The 21,241-nt window shown below is 37.3% G+C and overlaps 1 protein-coding gene across 1 annotated transcript in view; it reads left to right on the forward strand.

Moving 5' to 3' along the window:
• The first annotated feature begins 1,247 nt into the window (after positions 1-1,247).
• The window catches only part of LOC103696581 (protein CTR9 homolog), a 47,785-nt gene continuing 27,791 nt past the window's right edge, over positions 1,248-21,241 (forward strand). The window contains exons 1-12 of the mRNA XM_008778253.3: positions 1,248-1,622; positions 4,489-4,555; positions 5,051-5,245; positions 9,343-9,443; positions 11,534-11,620; positions 11,713-11,829; positions 11,924-11,987; positions 12,114-12,328; positions 12,494-12,578; positions 14,154-14,254; positions 14,363-14,455; positions 17,866-17,934. Coding sequence (XP_008776475.1) covers positions 1,479-1,622; positions 4,489-4,555; positions 5,051-5,245; positions 9,343-9,443; positions 11,534-11,620; positions 11,713-11,829; positions 11,924-11,987; positions 12,114-12,328; positions 12,494-12,578; positions 14,154-14,254; positions 14,363-14,455; positions 17,866-17,934 — 1,338 coding nt within the window. The 5' untranslated portion in view covers positions 1,248-1,478. The remainder of the gene's footprint in view (positions 1,623-4,488; positions 4,556-5,050; positions 5,246-9,342; positions 9,444-11,533; positions 11,621-11,712; positions 11,830-11,923; positions 11,988-12,113; positions 12,329-12,493; positions 12,579-14,153; positions 14,255-14,362; positions 14,456-17,865; positions 17,935-21,241) is intronic.

Here is a 21,241-nt window from a genome sequence, read left to right on the forward strand (position 1 = left end):
CATATTGGTGATTTTGGAATTATTTTTGTCTTCTTGGAAGAGAATGAGAACGCAGACTTATACGATTAAAGAATTACTATTCTTATCTACTTCAGTCTATGTGCTCCATCTTCCAATGCTTTGTTTAGCCCTAAATTTCCACTAATCACAGGCCAGGAGGACACACTACTAGAAAATCTTGTTGTATTAATGCAGAACAAGCGTTCTTATCTCTTTCTTAATCTTTCATTGGAGAAGAAATCCTGAAAGCCTCACTAGACCACACTCTCTCTCTTTCTTGCTTAGGGTGCCTTGTCATGTATTTTTTGAGATGGGAGGTGCTAAGTTTCCTCCTTGGGCGCCTCCACTAGGGCTCTCAAAGTTGTAGTTGCATTCATCTAAAGAGGAGGGGGGGATGACTCTTACATGGGTGCCGGCCTCTTTTAGATGCCATACTCTTATGTGGAGTGCACTATTTGATGGTGCTAAATATGGAAGTTAGGTGGTGGTCCCATTCTTGCTAAATAAGTAGTCCTAAGCCTAAGCTTGACTCCAGTTTGCTCTTGCTTGAACCGACCTAGGTTTGACCCATCTTTAGATTATCTGTTTAGACCAAATAATTCTTCAATTAAATCTAGATCTTTTTTAATCCAATGTTTGAGAGAATAATCAATATGAATCTCCAATTGATCTGAAAATAAATGACATATGCTAGATACATTACTAGAACAAGTCAACTCATATTCTCGCTAAACCAATGTCTTAGCCCTTTATATCTATTTTAGTCATACATAAGCAATGTGGTTCAGCCAACATGGAGATATTGTGCTTATATGGTGAGTAGAATGAAACTAATTAGTTTTCTTATTTTTACAGATTTCGAGAACTAGCTTGATCCGAGAATTCGTTACGAGAAACCGATTAGTGACAGAATTTTAACATTTTTATTTAGATTAAATCTTTATTAAAATTACTATAAAATTTTAAAATATTATTAATTTTATGAGATATTTAATTTTAATTTAGTTATTTAAATTAAAATTCAAATACTATGTATTTTAATTTATTTTACCGCTTATTTATAATATTAGGTTGAGATATCTAATATTCTAATATCTTATGGAGAAAGTTTTTGATATTTTTTTAATTGAACGATCAGTATCATTCCCAAAAATGTGTATTTACTTATTTATTTGTAACCTTATTCTACTCTCTCTCGGAAGGGATTCCTATATAGACACGGAAGATATGGTTTTTCTTAAAAAACTAAATTTAAAATATATTTTTAAATTATAATATCTGCATCTCGGGTGGAGCCGCCGGCAAAGCGTAGCTCCGGTGCAACGCAGCCGCTGCCCGGTTCAGAATTTGCCCCGCTCTGGTGAAACGCTCCCTTTTCTTGCTCCTCTCTCCTCCTTTGCAGTACTCGGCTCCGGTGGGGCCAGAGTCATCGATCGATCTCGACGGGCCGGAAACCCTAGGGTGTGGTGCGGCGATCCATGGCGGGTTGCATCTATATTCCGGTGCAGAACTCGGAGGAGGAGGTGAAAGTGCCTCTGGATTCGCTCCCGCAGGACGCCAACGACATCCTCGACATCCTTAAGGCCGAGCAGGCCCCCCTCGATCTCTGGCTAATCATCGCGGTCAGCCCCCTTTCTCCCTTCCTTTCTCTCCATCTCTAAATAACTCCATCTGATGATTTTTGTAGACTTCATTTCTTGGTCGGATTAGAGCAGTTTCGCTCGTCTTTCTTGCATTAGAATTCAGTCTTTTGAAATAGGGTTCCAAGTTGATTACCCCTTTGCCGTAACGTTTGTTGATTGAAGCAGTCGAATTCGATGGTCAAACCTATATTGCGATTATCGAACAAGGGTTTAAGTGCAAAGGCGGTAGACGTTTTATTTTTAGGGGCATAATATAGACAGAGATTGTTCTCGTCTTGATTGTTCTTTGGTAAAAATTCTCTCCTCTTATTGGAAGATCACTCACTTATTACAAACTTCTAGTATGCTTTCACAGTATCCATCTAAGTTTAGAATGATTAGAAATTCCCAAGCGATTGTTCACGGCAAGACATGTAATGACTCTTGGAATGCAAAAATAATTATTTGAATGCTTGATTAAATTTTCCGTTTTCAAGTTTGCAGACAAACACTGCATGAAACTCATAAACAATTAAAATATTTTCTTGCCATTATTCTGATTTGGTACATTGTTGCTTGGACTGACAGTAATACCATCATGAGATGCTTGTGGGTAAGGCAATAACTTCCTGTTATAGCCCCCCAAAAAAGTCCTCTTGAACTTGTTTCTCTTTGTATGTTGCTTTTTCGTATCTGTCTGCATCTTAGTCAATCCTTTTGATATCCACCTATTCCTGTGCCATTGACTGACTTCCTTTACTCTTCTTCTTCTTTGTTTTTTGATATAAAGATGACAAGTTCATTGTCCAATATATTAAGAGAATGAAAAGGAGTACATCAAAACGGCATAGGGGTCAATTTCGATCTTCATTTCTCTTCATGCTTCTTTTCTTTGATCGGTCTCTTGTCTACATAGTTTTACTTCTCATATACTTTATAATTGACGATTCATAGTTAAAGACATGAAACTTGAAACAATTAATTTCAGTTTAGTAGTTCCAAAACAAATGCATTAAAAGACTGTAGGCAGTGGATGGGCGACCAAGGGATGCCGGAGCACCTAGGTGCAAGGCACATCTAGAGGTCAAAGCGGTCCATAAATAAAAAATAAAATATAAATAATAAATAAAGGAAAAACGTAAAAAGGGATATTATATTCCAAGAAATGAAACATGAGCTAATCAAATAAGATATAAGAAGTCAATGAGAACTATCAACTTGGCAACGTCTGTTACTAATTTATAAATTGATCTCTTCCTCTATACTCAAGCATCTTGCAAGGCACTTAAGCGGGTGCCTGCAACCCTGCCTGTGCAGACTGTCTATGTGGTTAAGATGGTTGTCTTAAAACATTATCCAGTACATTGTTCTTGACTTTCAGTTGATTTATCTTAGTTTTTTGGATTACACTTTCTTTTGTACATGTGCTAATGATTCTGTAAGTATCAGTATTCATGTGCTTTCATGTCTGCATTATGAAATATTACTATTGTTCATGTCCGGGATGCAATTATTATCTTTATATGTATCTTTGGTTTCATGCATGGATAGAGAGCATTCGCAGACTTTAATCAAGAGAACAAAAACTTTAACCTGAAGGTATCTGTGTTCAAGTGTTTTAAGCTTGTGTCCTAGAAGCTAGAACTGGGAAGTGAGCAGATGTCTTTGTTAACACTTAATCTTCTTAGCCACTGGCAGTGCAATAGTCATGGACATTTTTCCAGTATATCTCCACTTGCTAGGAAATGAGAATTTGAAAATGCAAAGAGTTTTCATGTTCATTGGTGAGAATTTTTCATGTGGAGGTACTTACCTTGTTGGAAAATGTCATTGGAAGGTTTATTGCAAAACATAATCCACGATATGTTGAATCATGGGGTATTCATGTTCTATTTAATAGCTGAGTAAGTGACTAGACTATCGAACAAGAATGGTGACCAGGTAATGTGAGGTTGAGATAAGATTATGATCTGTTTAAATCCATGGATTGAGTTAGTTGACTATTGATATGTCAGTTATACTGTCACTTGTCAGTGTTAATTATTATTCACATAGGGTGTTTCTGCATGTGTGACTTGTACATATATTGAATCACTATTTGTTTCATACTAGATGTGACAGAATCCATTCCCTACATCATCCTGTAGTTGCTTATAGCAATTTCTCTTTGCTGAGCCTTTATGCCATTCCCAATTTGAATGCCACTGTTGGTGAAGTGTGAGACGAATCTCTTTTTTTGTATCTGTTTGGTAACACATAAGGTCGCATTGTCAACCTAATTTTGTCAACATACTTTCATCAACCTGCAATGCATAATACTAGAAGATTCATGACAGAAATTCGTGTGCTAGATAACACATTATCAGCATTAACTGAATTTGTGCCCATCGTTATGTCAAGTACTTCATCTTGAGTTTGAGGCTGGAGATTAACAGTTATATGCCATTAGATCTTGAGTTTGTTGCTTTCATTCAAGTTTTCTGTCTCATATGATGTCTTTGCACAGTAGATGTAATCAACTTGGTTCTTCTATTCTACTTTGCAGAATTAGACTTTGAAGCTTGCTTGCTTTTTAGCCTTTCTTGTGCTTCCTGAGCATAATATTATTCATTCAAAAAGCACAGAATTTGAATTCTGTTCTCATTTTCTGTTCTCTGGTATAGTGACCATGTAATATCTTGCTGAAGCTATATGTTGTATGCAGTCATGCTCTGAAAATGATCAAATGAATGTTGTCATATTCCCCATCTTTTCTAACCTTCCATTTACCATGCATGTTGGAATGAAGTTACTTCTTGGTTTGAATTAATTTGTAAAACCCTGTGGACTAAGAACTTCTACTAATTCTGTATTGTTATGTAAGCAGAGAGAATACTTTAAGCAAAATAAGGTTGAACAATTTCGGCTGGTTTTGGAGGAAGGGTCAAGTCCAGGTATTTTTGTTTTGCTAATGTTTTTCTTTATCTCAACTGGAGGAGGCTTTTTGTTTTTAATTGCACTAAGAAGAACACAAAACTATCTCGAAACATCCAGCATGTTTTCCTTCATTCAACATTGTGATAGTTTAAGCCAAGGGTTTAGATCCCATCGTAATGGGATGGTATGTTTGGTATCCTACTGTTTTGATAGGAAAACGGAACGAGTGCAAGACACTAGCTTTCTCTTGAGCTGGGATGTCCTAATTGTCCTAATCCATCCCGAATGTCCCAGTTGCATCTCGATACTTGGGATGCACCTGGATGGTTTGGGATTTTTTTTTTTTTTTTTTAAATCTATCCTTTTTGTTCTTGTTGTTACCAATACTCTACCATCCTAGAAACAAACTGAGGTGGGGCCTGGTGTAGAGATTTAAACCCTTGGTTCAAGCTTTTTCTTTTTCTTTTTTTTGCATTCTTGTAGAGTAATTAGATTTCTTGTTTATGTTGCAGAAATTGATGAGTACTATGCTGATGTCAAGTATGAACGAATTGCTATTCTAAATGCATTGGGAGCCTATTATACTTATTTGGGGAAGATGGAGACGAATAAAAGTAAAAAGGATGAGCATTTTATTTTAGCAACTCAATGCTACAATAGAGCATCAAGGATAGATGTCCATGAACCATCTACATGGATTGGGAAAGGTGAAGATAATTTGCTTAAATCTTTTCTATTCATTTTTACCTAGATTTTCTTACACTATATTGTGAAGAACTTGAGTTTAGATCTTTTTCCCTTTTCCAGATGCTCTGTTAGGTATCACTTGAAGTCGTCATATAGGAAATATGCAATAACTCTAGTTGTTAGCATACATTTTGCGTTGAAAGCAGATATACGGGATGCAAACTTTAGTTAATATGTTTTAGTGAGTACTTCTTGCACTTGAGAAAAACTGTCTTCTGAGGTATTTCTCAGCTAGCAGAAAGTCCTGACTAGTCATTTGGGTGTTTGCACGCAAACTTCATCTGAAGTGTAGAAACAAACTAGGTGGCTACCTAACATACAGAAAATATAGATGAGAGAAATCTTGCAATTAGATAAAAAAGGATAACTAAAATTTGTATGATATTTAAAATTTTTCTTCTTTCATTACAAAGCATCAAAACCCCAAATTCTCATTGAATGACATATTTAAGCACTCGGAAATACTAATCTGAGTCTTAACTCTTAAAACCCAAGCATTGACTAAATCGTTCATTTGGGACACTAGATATTTCTTACCATTCGTTAAGCAACCTTTTGGGGGATATAATGCAGATTGCAATTTAAAACCAGAGTGATATAAATCAACATAGCAGTAGCAGCTTTTTTGATTGACCAAAACAAATTTTAGTTACTTATGTAAGAATAGATGTCTAGACTAAAGGAAAAACACCAGATTTTCTTCTTCTTTTTTTGTGTGTGTATAGTCAGATATGGATTGATAACTAGAGAGAAAACTCAAAAAGTTTCAAATCCCTAGGCAAGCACTTTGCCCCTGGTCAGTATTTATATCAATTAGCTATTTTCTGCTTAGGAACGACGTCACCACAAAAAGCAGGTGTGTAGAAACAAGTTAAGACTTTGAAAATAATCTGAATTTTCTGTTTTTTTTTAAAATTAAACAATTAATTAGATCGAAAAAAATAAACATGTTGAAGTCATCTCTTAAGTTTTTAAGTCATAAGCTAGTGATGTCCACCTGATATTCTGTTTTACTGAATTTGTATTACTACGAACGGTAATTTTAATTCTGGTCCAAGTCATTGGCTGAATCAGTAGTTAGATGGTCTAATATGTATTCAAAGTCACAATGTCAATTCCTATAGAGTTACTAAATACATGTCTATAGAGTTACCCAGGATCTATTGTTCTTTACTATGCAGTTTGGGCAGTATGGGTCATAGAACAATTAAGTGGAATGCTTAATAAAGTATTATGGTTATGGACATGTGCACCAAATCTAAGGAGGCCTAATTAAGTTGAGGGCTTTATTATTGGGTCATTAAGTTAGAATGGTGGAGACAAGGCTTACGAAGGAAGATACAAAGAAGGATCTGAATATGCTATTGTGCTTATCTATTTGTAGCTGATGTTGTTGTATTATATGGAAATAGATGGCAAATGAACTCCTTATGGACTTAGAAATTACGGTTGTAGCATCGCATATTGGAGTCTTGCCGGTTCACAACATGCACCAGCACATAGTAGCCACAATCCATTTGCACCCACTTTTGGCATGCAACTTAATGCTTTATTTTATTTTATTATTTTTAAACTAAGGGTACTTTAAACTTCTCTCTAACAATGTTTTGAATTTTTTCATGCATTAGAGGTTTTATTTAGAAAATGTAAAGATATTTATGATGTTATATAATCAATAGGAAAATATGCAGTTCAATGGATGCTGTGTTATGTGTGATTTAAGCTAATATGACACCCTAGCAATGCACTATCACCACCAAATTAAAATCTTTGATAAAAATACATTGTAGTTTTTGTTAAAACTTAAACACATGGTATTGTGAAAAGTAGATAATTCATTCTAGAGTATCAATGCTTTTGTCTCTTGAAATACTAAGATTTGCTTCTATTTTACGATGCTAATGATGTATTAGATGTTTATGGTGTCAATGCTAATTCCAGAAATGCACGTGCTGTACTCCTCACCTCATCAAACATAAAATGCCCAGTGAGCTTGTAAAGACAGATATTAAGTTCATTTTGTGGGTTTTGTAGGGTACTTTAATTATCTTAGGAAGCTAATTTACTGACAATACCACTAATCTTATCGTCTCATGTAATCCATGCAGTACCACAAATTACATGAACCTCAACAGTGTCTAGAGAAGGCATTGTTGGAACACTAGTTGCAATGTTGTCGTGTTTAGGGGTGTGGCCTTTGCTCATTCGCCTACCATAAAATGCTATCTATAACCATGATGGCTTGATTCGAATGTTCTCTGAGTTGATTGTCCCATAACCATATGAATTGTATGTATATGTGGGGCCCTTTACATGTTGTTAAAGACAGTAGAGTATCATTTATAGCATGGTACGCCGTACCGAGCGGTACAAGGCGTACCGTACTAGTTCGGTACCAGTATCTGATATGGGTGGCGTACCGATACTCGGTACGTCAAAAAAATCTCGTACTGTATCGTACCGATACTGTGCTAATGTGGCACCGGTATAGGGTCCGATATCGAGATGGGGAACTTTGATCCATAGGCGGACCGTGAGTCAATATGCTGATGCTATCATAAACCGTTATGTCGCTTTCGAGGCAGAATCGATGAACCATGATTGAAGTATGAAGGCTGATCATTATTTTCTCTCATCCTAATCTAAATCAGCTCAACTCTGTTACATCCATTAGGAGCTTAAGGATGTCTCATAGAAGATCTAGAGATATGCAATGCCCCTTATGGTCATTAGCAGCCTTCCTTTTCCTTTTGTCCTTTTCTTGTATCCCTGAATGGGAGTTAGGCAACGACTTTAGGCACCATGATCGCATACATTTGTAATAATTGGAGTCAGTCTTGCAAGTGAATGGACACAATAGTCACTTTGACTTTATTTGCATTGGCCCTGTGCCTACGTCACTACCATTTCCAGTAGTTCCTACTTCCTATACAAGCATTGCTAGTAACCCTGTCGATAATGTCACTGTTATCATCGTGGTGCTGCTATCTCAGGTGGATTTCTGCAAGATACAGTCTAAGGGGATTGGGTTGGTGCTATTTTCATCTCACACTGACATTTTTTGATGCCTCTAGAGGATTGATAGGTGCGTCAAACTTTGCCTTACCTTCCGTGCTACCTTTGTTACCTCTAGCCCTGTTGATCTGCACAGCCTCACTGCCATATCAGGCTCTGGTGCCATGATTTGTCTTGCCCTGATTGTCATGCTAGCAACCAAGAGACGGTCAAACTGAGTGCTCATGTTTTATCCAAAAGGTGCCATGGTCCCTATGTGAACAGTCTCCTGTTCATCAACTTGTTCAAAGCCTCTCTAAACCTATTATGATTCATATCTTGCCTCTCAAGGAGAGCCCTAAATTTATTAATGAGGGCTAGGAGGAATTTAATGCTATCAATATCTTCCTGGCCAATATATATGCCCAACAAGTAGGCATTTGGTATATTCAGCAAAATTTTCTTATTCAAAGTATGAGCAACTTCTTACGCTAGGCCACCATCAGTTTAGTACCATCTATTGGTAGCCAGCTTTTGCAAAAAAAGGAACCATTTGGGTTGTTTTTGTTCCACCCGGAATGTGTTTACTCATAACAATGAACAACCAGCATGCAGTACTGCTTACAGCACATCTATTCTGGGGATTATGAAATTGAATTCTATATCAATATCAGCATCTTTTTGGTGCAGAATTCATTATGGTTGGTTTTTCATATTGTTATCCAGACAATTTCTTTTGCCTAAGGGTATGTATTGTAATATTATCACACCCTAGGTCCATGCGTAAGGCTAGTTTCTGTTTATTTGTTTAATTCCTGCTTTCCAGCTTCCAAGTCCTAGTGCTCATTATTTTGATTTGTCGTGCGTGGTCTGTGCACAAGCTTATTTTGTCAAATCAAGATTTCCATTTTTATGTCTAATTTTTGGTTTTCTTGTTGTGCATCATGTCATTAATATCATTTGTTAAGCCTTTGCTAATTCGTATGCAGATATTAGTGGACAAAAGTCAAAGTATCCATGATTTGCTCTTTTTGGATTTACCAATCTTACTTTTCTCATACAGGTCAACTTTGTGTGGCAAAAGGTGAACTACCGAATGCAGCTAGTGCATTTCAAATTGTTTTGGGTGATGATCCTAATAATGTTGCTGCTCTTCTTGGGCAGGTAAAGATGCAGTCTTATGGATGAAGTCCATACTTGGAAAGAATTAACTGTATACAGATAAATATGTTTCTGGAATGCTCTTATGCCACATCCTTCCTGATAATAATGACCTTTTGTTTTTGCAATATTGTTATATGTTTCTGTAAGGACTGCTGTAATCTTTTGAGTTTCAATGTTTCAAGGCACATAGTTGTATTGGTCCTTTTATGAACATTCAAGCTTGTGCTCTTTCCCATAACTAACTAATTGATTTTTCCTTTTCTTTTCTTTTTCTTTTTTGTAGCATGACCATAGCTATGACTGAGTAATCCTGCTTTATTTTGATTGCTCCTACAGAATCTTTGCTCTGCACCACAATTTTTTCTGTTACATTTGTCATAACTTGTTCTAATGGCAGTTTCTAGGTTGGTGAATGTTAGAAGATTCTGCTCATTAGTTTGTACATAAACAAGAATAAGATTTTTATTTAATCTATTTTAGGTTATGACTTTTAAAGGCAGAGGCATATCCTGTCTGAATCATTTTATAGTATTTCAGTCAAATAAAGTAACTGATATTACATGAAGAAAAATATTTCTATTTCATAATGTTCTTACACCAGGGTTCTGAGGATGTGACTCCTTTCACAATGCTTAGTGAATCTTTTGCAATCACATTACAGACGATGTTATCTCACATCATTGACTGTTCAAAGGCATTCTTTAAGAGCTCAGTGTTTTCTAATCCAAGCAATAGTCTACATGTCATTCTTTTCAATGTTTATTACATGGTCTTGGTTCTACGATATAACTTGTATATTCATTTTCACTTGTAAATAGCATCAGGAAAGCATACCTAGATATGCATGTCCTCAATCCTACATTGATGCGCGGGATATTAGAGGACTGAAATCAGGGACTGCTGAACCGAGCCGAACCGGTCAGTTTGAACCGAACGACCGGTTTGGTTCGCCATTAGAAAACAATTCTAGTCACTAGGGGCCGAAACCTGATTTGATCTGGCCGGAATCGACTGGAATCAGACAATTCCGTCCGGTTCGACTTGGCGACCGGTACGGATCTCAGTACCGGTTCGGTGAACCTTGATTAAAATGTTAACAATTAGATTAGTTTTCTATTAGGATACTTTTTTTCCAGTAACACCACCAAATGCTAGGCTTGAGTGATTTTGTGACTTCTATCTTTGACCCAGGAAAATCTAAGATAAGAGGCATGAAATGGCAGTAACTTCAGTTTAGCATGTCATAAATCCCTTAATTTCAAATATTGTCGTTGCTTTCTTTTTTTGTTTCCATTTTTTTGTCATTTTTTCAAGTTAAATTCCGAATGTTAGATAACTATCTTAGCTTTGATTAGTGCCTAACTTCTGGGCATGCTAATAAAAACTGTCCAAAAAGCTTCAAAGAAGGTTATCTTGTTTGATCAATGCAATTTCTCAGTTATGGCCAATATAAGAAACCGATTGCTCAGGGTATGTAAGTCGTACACTGTCTATCACAGTAAGAGCCATGGGTCATGGTTAGGTGTGCAAGCGAGTCTGGCCGAGGTTGGTTCGGTCTATAAGGTAGCTGCTCGAGCTTGAGCCGAGCTTGACACTTCTTGTTTAGGCTCGGCATGTTTATAAGCTGAGCTCCAAAACCTGTTTGAGCTCTGCTCATTTTGTGAATGAGCTGAGCTTGAACTGAGCCATAGTTGAGCCGATCTCGAGCTGCTCACGAGCAGCTCAGATTCTCAGCGACCCTAGTCATGGTGGTTAGTAACTTTTATTCTATAGTCACATGAAAAAATGCAAATTGTTATCATTATTCGTAATTCATTCTGGTATATTAGTACTTGTGAATCATTAACTTGTTTCAATAAATTCAGTTAGGATTGTAGTTAGTGATTATCGAAGAAGGCTGAAATAAAAGGATATGAATGGTGAAGAAAATGGACTCTAGGAAAAAAAATGATGTGTCAAGTTTGATTCTTATGTTAACATTAGTAGAATGATGCAAATAAAGTTATAGAGATACTTGTATCTTACATCAAACATATTATATCACTGCAGTTTTGGGAAGTTGGCTTAAATTAGTAATATTTATGGTGCAGGCTTGTGTTGATTTTAACACGGCAGAGAATGAAGAACAATATAAAAAAGCTATGGACTTATATAAGAGCTCTTTAGAGTTATATAAGGTTTGATTGTCTTCCTATTGTTTTCAAGGAAACAATTTCCATATGTATTTCCTCTCTTGGCTTTGCAATCAACTTGCTTTGATATTGTTCAGCGAGCATTGCTGGCAAACCCGAACTGCCCTGCTTCTGTGAGGCTTGGTATAGGCCTCTGCCGCTACAGACTTGGTCAGTTTGAAAAAGCTCGACAGGCCTTTGAGCGAGTTTTACAGGCAAGTCTATTGTTCACCAGTCATGTACATTTAACTATGTGATTATACCTCCTCTTTTGCCCTAATTCCTTCTTTTTTTAATTAAATTATGCAGTTAGATCCAGAAAATGTCGAGGCTCTAGTGGCTCTTGGAATCATGGATTTGCAAACAAATGAAGGTAGAAGCACCCATTCTGTAGTGTAAATCAATATTTCAATATATTCTCCATGAGAACTAAATGTATTCTTTTGAAAACTCTGGCATCTGAATCATCTTATTACCATTATTTCTTTAATGTCTACAGATCATGGAGTTCAAGGTGGAATGGAGGACATGCGAAGAGCTTTTGAAGTACACCCTTATTGTTCAATGGCATTGAATCATTTAGCAAATCACTACTTCTTCACTGGTCAGCATTTTTTGGTTGAGCAATTAACCGAGGCTGCTCTCGCTGCGACCAATCACGGGTTGATGAAATGCCATTCTTACTATAACCTGGCAAGATCATACCATAGCAAGGTGAATATCATTATGAGACAATATTTTAATTTAGATGTTGACTTTTGTACCTTTGTCATGCTTTTAAGCCTTCAATTGTAATTTTATATTTTGGTTTGTCTAAGGTAATTACAATTTTTTTTTTGCTACACAATGTTATTACAATTTTAAAATGCACAACTGTAGGGAGATTTTGAGAAGGCTGCACGGTACTATATGGCATCTGTCAAAGAAATCAAGAAGCCACAAGACTTCATTTTGCCCTACTATGGTGTGTGTTTTGGCCCTTTCTCTGTGGCAATGATTTTTTGTGAAATAAATAGCTTGTTATGCTGCCTGTTGGCTGCCATATTTGTAATGTTAATTGCCATGTTTTACTAGGCATTACCATAACTTTCTTTTCACCTTCAGAAATCACTTTGTTTATTCTTGGTGATAGTATTTATAATTTTAGCCATTAATTTCATACTTCATTCAGGCACTTTTGACAACTTATTTTGTTCATCTATCAAACTAACCGTTGGTGGAGATACTTGCTAACAGAAGGGTCAAAGGCTACATGGGGGAGTTTATCATGATTGTTCTGTTCTTTTCTATCTCTTATGATTTTGTTAATTAAGTTGCACGCCATCGGTCAAAGGTAGCGAGAATGCATACCTTGACAATTTTTTTAAATTGCGTCCTTCAAGCCTTTTGCCACACAATATGTAAAACAACATCATGCTGTAGATATTGAAGTTGGGACTTATATTCTTCCAGATAGTTTTGTTGTTCCTAGCTAACAATGAGTAATTGAAAGTATATGATCAATGTCAAGGGGGCTAATTATGCACAGTTGAGGATATGATTCAACTGGGTTGCAAGCATTATGCTTTGACCATGTTACTTGGAATGATTTTTAGAATGAGCACGTTTGATCCTTGCTATGTCTTAACGGTGCTATTATATCCATAAACTGCTTGATCATATATTGCTTGGCCATCTGTGTAATGGGTATCGTATAGTTAAACTAGCTCTGCAATAAAGTTTTATAGATATATTAGTATGCTATACTAAACGAACAAAGCTGAACCTTTCATACTTGAGACAATGGATACTTCCTTATAGAATTACATTTATCCTCAAGCATATGGTGCTTGTTCCTCATTTCAGTATGATCATCTTATAACTTTTGCCTTATTAGCAAGTCACTTCTATTTTGATCCCCTTACATTGGATTATTCCCTACCATACCATTGTTGTAAACTGTTTTGAAGTCTCTACTTACTGGTTAGGTTCAAATTTCTCTTAGTTTGTTGATTTCAAAGGGTTTTGCTCTATTTTAATAGTTTCTTAGGGAAGTTTTTATTGTATTTGGATCTAATTTAATCATTCTCTGTAATTCTTATATTATCATATGTTTTGATTCTCCCTTCTCTCACCTTTTTGGGAGCTAGAAATATTTAATGCATCTTCGTAGGTGGAAAATGCATCAAGTCATGCTTTTCTTTGTATATGTTGCAAAAGTTTGGGGATATAGAAGTGGGCTTGATACTGTTGGTTGCTTCCATATTTCATAAATATGGAGATCATCAGGAGCAGCTTAAGAATACAATATTTCTACATCAAAGTTATATGTTGAGTACTCTTTGAGGACCTTACTTTCATGATTAATGCCTCAAAATACTTCTGCATTATGGGCACAAAATTTTATCCTTAAGCACGTTAAGTGCAGTTATGTTTTCTGTCGGTGTCATGTGCACACCTTTCACAGCATCTGTTCATCTTGCATCTTCACCTTGATATCTATGTTATCTTATCAATGGATCATGATGTTTGCTGCTGCTGCTGCTATACTGTGGAGTAGGACTCGGACAAGTGCAACTGAAGTTAGGGGATTTCAGAAGTTCTCTTTCAACCTTTGAAAAGGTCTTGGAGGTTCAGCCTGAAAATTGTGAAAGTCTAAAGGTGGGTGAAGTTACAGACAAACTATACATAGCTTCTTATTTTTATGATCTTTGTTCAAATTGACATTTTGACCACTTATATGATTGATTTATTATTTATTCCTTAAAGGCTGTTGGACATATTTATGCTCAGCTTGGTCAGAATGATAAGGCCATAGAAACCTTTCGAAAAGCTACACGAATCGACCCAAAAGATGCTCAGGTAATCCATGCTCTCTTTTGTGTGTTCTGTTTTGGTTCATTGCAATTTTTATCTTAAGGGGCCTTATCGTGTTTTATGCCAATTTTATAATCACCACTGCTTGGTAGACCACTTTTAGCTATTTGAATAGGAGTCAGTTCTTTGTCGCTAAAGTGAAAACAGTATACTGAGCAGTCCAGCGGAATAGATGATGGTGCAATTTGATGTGTCAAATTTATATGCTTGCTGAAGACCTCAACTTTAGAGTAGGTTTCCGGATTGAGCTTTGGGAATAAAAATGTTGAGGAATATTATTAGTAAATTCTGCTTAAAGATCAGATTGACTTGGATTACCAAAGTTCATATATTTTAACGTGGACTCTTACAGCACTTGTTTACAACTATCTAAAAATGATCGAGATGTTTCTTGCAAACTTTAGAAGCCTACTTGTAAAAAGTAAATTAAGAACAAAATAAAAATGTTACATCAATTACATAAGGTATGATGGAAGGGAGGTTGTGCTGACAGTGTCAATGAGGCTCAATGCCTACAAGAAATAGTTGACCTTTCCCAGTTCTTTGATTGCCATGTATGCACACACAATGCATCTATTTTGTGCTTTCTATAGTATGTCAGCAAGCCATTATTTAGTCTTTCTTTATATTCAAAACTTCTGTTTATTAATTAGTGGTTATCTTAGGGTTGGTGATTTAATCACGTCTATGCTTAATATTTTTCTTGTTTTATTCTTTATTTATTATGGGGTGTTGGTGGGCTAAAAGGAGAAGGAATGATGAAGGTTATACTAACCAAATACCAAATAAGTTGTGTGGAAACATCAATTCTTTGATGCATAGCATTTGGATTTGAGAGTTTTTGTGTGGGAGTGTAGGTTTGAGTTTGGATCCTCTCCAGTTCAGGATGGATGTGGCATGGTCCAGTTCCCAATCACCAATCCTCTAGTGTATTTTGGAGTGGCTGCTATTTAGCAGAATTGGGACAACATGGGACATGAATGCATAGGCCCTGCTCAATCACAGCAGCTTTGCAATACATGAAGTGCTGGTGATTGGTAACTGGACCTCTCCAGTTCAGTCCTGCACTGGAGAGGATCCCAACTCGTAGTTTATCAGGCCATATACTCATTTTCCCCCTTATGATTAGTTCAGAATTTAAGGCATGGTTTTAAATCTGTCAGAATCTGTGACATATTTCAGACCCTTAGAGTGCTTTTTATTCTTAGGGCCTTTTTTTATCCTTTCTGTTATGAAGTGATAGATTTCTTCTCCATCAAGTTTTGAGGGCACCAACTCTTTTAGATGCACTGTGCCAGTTGGTATTTATGAGAAAAATTCTAAGTTTCTTTTAATCTGCCAAATCTAGCTTGTTTTATTTCTGGTTTTGCTTGGATTCCTTTCACATTAATGACCATTTGTAGTTTACATCAACATTTGTTGTGACTTCTGACTAAGAAAGTTTTCCATCACCAATTAAGTTGGCTTCAAAGTCTGTCATGCAATTAATTTTATTTTAAAAGAAACTCTTTTCAGCTGGATTGGAGAGATATGGAATGATGGAGGAATATCTTTGCGAAAACTCATTTCAATTTTAGAATGCTTGTGGAAAAGCATTGCCTCTTGAACATGTTTGGCACTGCAATCTTCAAACTATATATCAAGGATCACTATACTGGTACTGGGTCCGTACTGGTTGCCCAGCGGCACAGTTCGTAACTTCGTATGGTAACATTATGTGCTAGGCTTGTATTGACACAGTAGAGTTCGAGGAGGGTAAGGGAGAGGAAGAATGGGAGAGAAGAAAAGTGAGAAAGAGAGAGAGTGTGGGGGGGGGGGAGAGGGAGGTATAGGGAGGGAGGGAGAAGGCCGCGGATGGCCGGGGAGGGGATGCGAAGGGGCAGAGGAAGGGCTCCACCCTCCAGTTCCTCTGTTTCGAACGAAATAGAGGTCCGAAACAAGGATCCTAAAGGGGCCTTTTTTTATTTTGAGAAAATTAAGTGCAATCGGCAAGGGTTCACTTATTTTTTTTTAAAAATAAAAGGGGGTTCCCTTTGGTACCCTTGTTTCGAATGAAATAGAGGATTTAGAGGATGGAGCCTTTCCTCTGCCCCTTTGCTGGTCTTCTCCCTCTCTCTCCCCCCTTCCCCCTCTCTCTCTTTTCTTCTCTCTCGTTCTCCCTCTCCCCCGCCCTCATCGGTATCTCGAATAGAGTGGCGGAACCACCCCAGTATAGTTCGGTATGCCCTGAACTGGATTTTCTTGCTCATATAAACTGTTCTTCATTGTTAAATATCATGCTATAGGCTTAACATTAAATTTTGAAAATAGGTATTGCAGTGGATGCTGCTTCACATATTAACTGGTAAGTATAATTGAATTATTTAGTATATGAACTAAGTAATTTTTGAAATTAGGAGTTAGTCTATTAGTCTGTTTCTTTTAATTCCTTATGACATATTTGCTTAAGCTTTGAATATTAGGATCAAGGTTTGCTGAATAGGTCGGAACCGACCGGTTTAGCCTGTATCGTACCGGTACCAGCCGGCCTTGGTACGGTACAGCTATAGAATTTGGTTTCGATCTCAAGAGGGTCGGAACCGAATGGTTACTTGCCCATGCCGGTGCGAACTGGTGCGGTTCGCACCGGTACTCGCGAGGAAGAAGAAGAGGAAAGAAAAGGAAGAAAGAGGAAGAAAGAAGAGGAAGAAGAAGAGGAAGAAGAGAAAGAGGAGAAGACTACCTGTCGAAGGGGGAAGAAGACCTCTCTTGCGGGGATTTTTGTCTATCGGGCGTCTTTCTTCCTCCCGAGCACCTCGCGGGGAAGAAGACCTCCCTTGCTTGCGGGAGAAGGGGGGAAAGAGAGAAGAGAGGAGAGGGGAAGAAAAGAGCGGCTCAGGAAGAAAAAAAGAAAGGAAAAAAAAGAGAGGCCGAGGCAGTGCACGGGGGTGCGAGCGCGAGTGGAAAAACGCGTCCCCGACTTGCACCCACGCATGTTCCACGCGGTTCCTCGCGCGGGCCAGCCCTCGTGGGCTTTTAATGCCACAGAGTGGTATTTAATGTGGATGTGCGCGCGTCCGCGCGTTTTCTTTTTTTCTGAAACGGTATGGTACCAGTCTCCACCGGTTCGTCGGTTCAGTCGATACCGCGTACCTTGATTAGGCTACATACATATTAGGTGCATATTGTTAAATTATTTATTTATTTATAACTTATAATTTTATATATATTTATTTTGTGTCTGTATGCGCTGGGAGCTTTCCTTTAATGTGAAAGATGAGGTCTACCATTTCCTTAAGCTGTTTATTTGTTCTTGCCTCTTTTCAACACCTATATCATTCATTGTGTTAATAATAGTTGCTTTATTTTTTTTCTAAACCTTTGAGAGTCATTTTGTTAGTTAAAACTTGATGTAGGCATTTGTGGAGCTTGGGGAACTACAAATATCATCTGATGCAGGGGCTGCTTTGGATGCCTTCAAAACTGTATGAATGTTTCTCTTTTGATTTTTTAATCTCCTATAATACTTGCATTGCTTTAACAACGTGAGTGATAGAATAGAGTCTTGCACATACATTATATTATTGGAATGGTTAGACATATTTAGTACTTTTCATTCTATGTCCAGCATTTATAGTTGACTCAATGGTTATGGTGCCATGTTATGTTTTAATGGTGGTTTTGATTATTCTCATTTTTTTAATTGAACTTTATAAATTAAGTTCTAATCTTTTGATGGTTGTAGGTAAAAGAGTATGTTTTGAGTTGTTTGTGGGCATTGTTGCAGGTGCTTAGCTATCCAAAGGTCACTATTTATATGCAACGAACTTACAACTATAGGTTCTTCTGCAAAAAAATGACTTGTAGCTAACTTTGGTTGAGAGCCACTCCATCAGCTGCAAGCAACGTGCGCCATCTTGATACTGGCCATGTACCGGTGCCACGCTATCACTGTGTCAGTATAGTACGAGGCGGGTTGGTTCGGCATACCGAGTGTTGGTATACCCCTCTACTATGTATCGGTGCCTAACGGATACGGTACGGTATGGCGTACCATGGCTGTAAGTCGTCTTGGGACTTAGTTATTGTTATGTCACCCATTCCTCTCCTCGTTGAATGTCCCACCACAACTAAGTAGGAGGAGCTTGGTTGCCCTTTCCTGATGCTTGATCACGTTTAATGACTCTTTATGAAGTTCACTCTCAACCTTTTATTAGTGGATGTCCCTTCCTCCACTCTCCTCTCCCTTTTTCTCTCATCCCCTGTCTTTAGAGATAACTATATCTTGCTAGATTTTGATAGATTTAACTGAATCTAACCATCTTTAATTTTCCTCCTTGTTAAGGCCAGTTTCCACCTCCTTGATGGCCAAGTCGATTGATTGCCTACCCTCCTTCCTCTCGTTTACCCTCTTTCTCGCCCTCTCCTGCTCCTCTCTCTTATAGTCTTGTCATCTTCTCCTCCCTCCTCTATGGAAAGCCATCTTTTGCTGGTGTCCCTTATCTCGGCCACCATCACTTGCATTCTCTTTCTCCATCTTCTTCTCTATGGATAGGCACCTCCCCCTCTCTTGTCTCCACTACCCGTCTATTGGTCTCTTGTTTCCAGCACCCACCCTTGTGTCCCTTCTTTTAGTCTTATCCTTCCTGCCTCTCTTTCTTTATTCCTCTGTGTAGGGTCACTCACCATCAGCCCCTGCCTTGTATCCACCACCAACCCTTGCTAGACCCTCCTTGTTTCAATGCACATTCCCCTCTCTCTACATAGAGTTCTACCTAAAAACCTCATCTGCCCCCCGTTCGGAGCAGATTATTTTTAAGGCTAAGATAATTAATACACTCAACTTATAAATTACTAAAGTATGCTAATTACTATGTTATTAATTATCTTCACTGTATATAATGAAAACTAATAGATGTAGGACGTGTCTCCACTTATGTGTTTTTTCTCAATTCTCAACCCCATCGCAGCGCTTTTCTATCACTATTTTAGTATTTTCTCTTTTTAGTTTTTCCCCCATCTGAGTCCCCCACTCGAGTCTAGTCTTCAAGCTTCTTTGGGACTCATTATAGTGTTCTGGGATCCCCTTTTTTTTCAACATTTGACCAGTACCTCAAGTGCATCGCACGTGCTAAAGTCTAATGCTAATGAGAAATACCATTGTATTGCACATGCTATGTATTTGATAACATTTTACCAAATCTAAATTGGAGTTGCATTATTAAGAAAAGAATTGTGTTCTTTGTTGAAAATTGCTGCATCTGGTGTGTATTGACCATAATTATGGCATATTTGAAAATTTGCTCAAGAAAATGTACAACAAGCTTCTTGGGCAACAAGATTGGCTTTTCTTCTTTTCTGATGCATAGATTGTTGATATTATCCTTTCTATAAAGGACTATCCTTGTTAGTAAGTATCAGCAAAAATCTAGGAAAATGAAATTTATGTACATGCGAAATTGCTAAATTTAACATTAACTAGTATTATTTTATAATGTGGCGTATTATCAAGTCATCGAGTCGAGTCCTTATCTCTATCAATGCAGAACCCAGTCCCTTTGGAATATTGCGTCTATTTTTATTTGTGCACTACCCATCTATCATTCAGGGTTAGATGTGGGTCCATAATAGTGAAAATTTGTAAGACCCATTGGATCTATGGGTCGGGATTGGGCATGTTAAGACTCATATGTACCTAACAATTAGCCATGTTTGGATGAGGTACATATTGGGTTTAGGTCCAAACCAAGGTTTGTGTCACTATGTTAGAACAAGGGGCATTTCAAAAGGATAAAAGAATAGAAACTTTGCTTTAGGATGGCCATGTATTGGAATTGGAAGCTTAAAGCTGATCATAATTACCAAATAGGAGTGAGAAGGTGATTGTGTATGCTTAAGGTATGCCAAGGCTTGTGGATTGAGGTCTTGATGCTGATCTTGTACAAATCTTAGTCCTAGTGGGTTTGAGGCGTCGGAGCTTAGAGGTAAGCGGTTGTGTAGTCTTTAGTCGAAGCTTGAAAGGTGGCTTATAGGGGTGAAATTGGTGGTTGGAGCTCAGAAGTAGCGTGCGTGCAGGGGCCCAATTGCAGGAGAGGCTATAAAAGAGGTTTTTCGTTTAGAAATTAGGGAGTTGATTTGGCGGAGCTTTAGGAATGGTGGATGCAAGGTGTGGAAGTTAAAGAGACGAGAAAACTCTCATCTTAAAGATTTAGATTTGGTTAAGAAACTTGGAAAAATGTTATGGGGCATAAATAATGATGATCTTTTTATTTTTTCATGTTAATTTAATTTTCTTAATCATCATTTGCAAAAAAAAGCATTATCTTTTCAGAACTTAGCAAATTACGAAAGAGGATGTAATAATATAAATAATATGAGGTAAAAGTATTGCATTTGGATCGGGTTTGGTTTGCAAACCCTACATGTGTATCTAATCATAACTTGTAGTTTAAGTTGGATTGGCTATTGGTAACATATATTATTAGCAAACCTGGACCAAGACTTGAGATATCTTATGGAATTTTCTTTAGACCTATGTCCAAAGCATAAATTCTCTAGTCATGATTGAGTTCATCTAGGATCTAGGTTTCTAGGTCCAAGAAACATTTGTATCTTATAGATGGGATAAAATAAATTGGCTATTGGAGAGGGGAATTAATTGGGGACAAGTTAGGAAATGTTTGAAAAATAAGAGAACAGAGCTATGTGGCTTCTTTATTCCATCTTTTTTTTGGTTTCAACTTAATTTCATTATCTAACTTTAAACCCTCAAAAAAGAACATTTTGATGGCT

The sequence above is a fragment of the Phoenix dactylifera genome, chromosome 5 (genome assembly GCF_009389715.1).
Source record: "Phoenix dactylifera cultivar Barhee BC4 chromosome 5, palm_55x_up_171113_PBpolish2nd_filt_p, whole genome shotgun sequence".
Classification (NCBI taxonomy): Eukaryota; Viridiplantae; Streptophyta; class Magnoliopsida; order Arecales; family Arecaceae; genus Phoenix; species Phoenix dactylifera.